The 3,285-nt window shown below is 40.5% G+C and overlaps 1 protein-coding gene across 1 annotated transcript in view; it reads left to right on the forward strand.

Moving 5' to 3' along the window:
* The window catches only part of LOC106455998 (uncharacterized), a 32,838-nt gene extending 30,023 nt beyond the window's left edge, over positions 1-2,815 (forward strand). Inside the window, exons 3-5 of the mRNA XM_013908003.1 lie at positions 1,616-1,948; positions 2,027-2,131; positions 2,481-2,815. Of these exons, the coding sequence (XP_013763457.1) occupies positions 1,616-1,948; positions 2,027-2,131; positions 2,481-2,815 (773 nt within the window). The remainder of the gene's footprint in view (positions 1-1,615; positions 1,949-2,026; positions 2,132-2,480) is intronic.
* The last annotated feature ends 470 nt before the right edge of the window (positions 2,816-3,285 follow it).

The raw sequence follows: 3,285 nt of genomic DNA on the forward strand, positions 1-3,285 counted from the left end.
ACTCCGAAGCACGTACAAACTCCATAGCACGTACAAACTCCATAGCACGTACAAACGCCAGAACACGTAAAAACTCCGAAGCACGTACAAACTCCGAAGCACATACAAACTCCAGAACACGTACAAAACACAACAGAAGTGCTCCAGGATGCTAGGGGCAGTGTTGAGCTTTGTTACCTAGTGGCCACACAAGCCAGCAAGTACCAGCGACCGGATTTGGTGTGTGTTTTAGTAACAGGTAAATGAACATTTTTTTTAAAATTATTTGAATATATATGAGTGCTTGTGTATTAATACACAAATGTAAAAAACCTTGGTTTTATTTATATATGTTTATATATAAATATATACGGTGGCCCCTAGAGACAAAACATGTACACACTCCAAAACACATTTCTAGCATTAACTGAACTTCCAAAACAGAGCTACCTGGATCACTTAAATTACACAATTGAAAGCATATGTGTATTGTTTGTTAGTAATTCCTTTTGTGCATAATTTTATATTATTGTTAATAATAAATTAACTAAAGCAACAAAACAACCTGAAGAGCCGGTTGGGAGCCGAAAGAGCCGGCTCTCTAAAAAGAGCCGGAAATCCCATCACTACTAGTAAAATGTAGTTCTATCAATCTGCGCTCATTACTGTTGAACCGGAACCGGATGTAAGTCCCAAAAAACGGAATTTTGGAACTGAACTTGAATTGTAGAACTGAAACTGAATGGTGAGAAATGAATCTGAAATTATTCGAGAGCTAAATTTTTAAAGGATAAAATACAGTTTCAAAGCAAATAAATTCATTTTCAAAATATAAAATTCAATTTGAGTTTAGTGATGATCATTTTAAAACCAATAAATTGAATTTCAAGTTAGGTTAATTCATATTCAGTTTTTAAAAGCATTTATTCAAGTTACAATTCAGATTCAATCCGATCAATTCAAATTAAAATTTAACTTATTCAAATTCAGTTTCTGATGGCACAGATTTTTGCCCATAGTCATGTTGCATCACAGACTGTCCAGGAATTGGCAGATGCTTTAGTCCAGGTCTGGGAGGAGATCCCTCAGGAGACCATCTGCCACCTCATCAGGAGCATGCCCAGGCATTGTAGGGAGGTCCTACAGGCACGTGGAGGCACACACGCTACTGAGCCTCATTTTGACTTGTTTTAAGCACATACATCAAAGTTGGATCAGCCTATAGTGTTTTTTCCACTTAAGTTTGAGTGCGACTCCAAATCTAGACCTCCATGGGTTGCTAAATTTGATTTCGATTGATAATTTTTGTGTGATTTTTTTGTTGTCTAGGATGTCTTATTTTTGTTCCCTTTATTGTTTTGAGCAGTGTATGTGTGCTCTGGTTACACGACAGAGTCAAAGGTAAGGAATGTAGACATCAAGTGTTGCTCACATTACCATCAATATGACTGCTGCTACTTCAGAAATTGATGTTGTGACATTAGACTCATGTCAGCTTGTGTGCAGAGGGCTGTGTTTACCACACACATTTCTGTAAATATGTAAATAAATGACATTCTATGCATCACCCAGCACAAAACACTCAGAGGAATTTTGCTGCTTCTACAGTTGATGTTATGGTTTATTGTCCTCTCAGACCAGCAGGTGGAGGTGATGGTGAGGGAAGGGTCACAGTCTGTCATCCTGCCCTGCAACACAACACCTGACCTGCCCAAGAACACCACAGTGGAGTGGACTCGCTCTGAAGTTGGACTCATCACAGTCCATGAGTATTCTAACAGAAATGATAACCTTATGACTCAGGACGAAGTTTACAGAGACCGAACAAAGATGAATAAAGACCTGCTGAGAACTGGAGACCTCAGTCTGACCCTGAAACACCCCACAGAGAGAGACAGTGGAGGATACATCTGCACCATCTACAGGGACAAAGACATCCTGAGACAGAAAGTAGTGCTGCAGGTCAAAGGTCAGTGCTCGAGATACAGGTCAGTGGTTAATATTATGGATACAGGTCAGAGATTAGAAGGTTGTTTTTTTTTCACAGAACCATTTCCACCCTGGGCCACAGCTCTCTTGGTTCTCCTGGTTCTTCTTGTGGTTTTTGGAGGTCTTTTATTTTATTTCCGGCACTATTTCATGTCAGGTGAGTGTCTCCTGCTACACTACCCATAATGCTGATGGTTAACAGGTGTCCTCTGGTGGTCTTTTGACTGTGTTCAGAGCAGACACATGAGGTCTTCATGGTTTCTGTGCTGATGTGTGTGAGACATGGCCGACTGTGGAGGCTCAGTCTGTCTGTTCTTCTTCATCCAACATGTCTGCAGCATTTTACAGGACGCTGCAGACGAGTTACCAAAGAACGAGTCAGGAACACATCAGGAGCAAACTGAGACACATTCTGACTGAGACTAGAAGACAAGGAGGGACAAGGAGGTCATGTGACCATCAGTAGCGCTTCTACTAATGTCTTATATTCTTTTATGATTTGTTGTCCTCAGATTACCAAAAGGTGGAGGTGGATTCAGGGGTGGAGTCTGTCCAGCTGCCCTGCAAAAATATAGTTAACTTTCTTAAAAACACTAATGTGGAGTGGAAAGACAGAGACAACAGGATGGTCCATGTGTATGAGAATGGCTCTGACCAGCCTGGAGAACAGCACCAGGATTACAAAGACCGAACAAAGATAAAGAGAAACCTTCTGAAACCTGTGGACTTCAGTCTGACCCTGAAATTTCCCACATACAGAGATACAAACACCTACACCTGCACCATCAGCAGGGGGGGAAACATCCAGATAAAGAAACGAGTGGAGCTGAAAGTCAGAGGTCAGTGATGTAGATACAGTTTAGAGCTAAAATAGTATTTCTCTTTGTTTTTCATATGACACCCAGTTGTGACCTTTTCTTTAGTCTGATTTCTTTATTTTTGCATTCACAACTCAACAATGAAACCTCAAAGCCAAGGCCTGTAAAACGCTGTAACTGAATGTATACTAAGTGGCCTGGCTTCAGCTGGTTGTGGCAGATGGTATGAGTTAGAATAATGATAGGTTGTTGAGTGTGTTTTTCTTCTAACCTTGCCACTTTGAGTTAGGGGAATGGAGACATTAAAGTGTTCTCTCAAGTTAGTCACGTCTGAATTTATTCAGAAGGAAGTACAGGAGAAATCTCTGTCTTTTAAAAAGATTTAATTTGCTTCGGCAATTGGAATTAAAACTTACAGCGCTGGACCTCGATGTGAACACAGCTGTCTGCCTCACATTAGACTAGGGCTGCTCAATTAATCGAATTTTAATCACGATTA

The sequence above is a fragment of the Pundamilia nyererei genome, unplaced genomic scaffold, assembly GCF_000239375.1.
Source record: "Pundamilia nyererei isolate P.nyererei 1_Seehausen unplaced genomic scaffold, PunNye1.0 scaffold00762, whole genome shotgun sequence".
Taxonomy (NCBI): Eukaryota; Metazoa; Chordata; class Actinopteri; order Cichliformes; family Cichlidae; genus Pundamilia; species Pundamilia nyererei.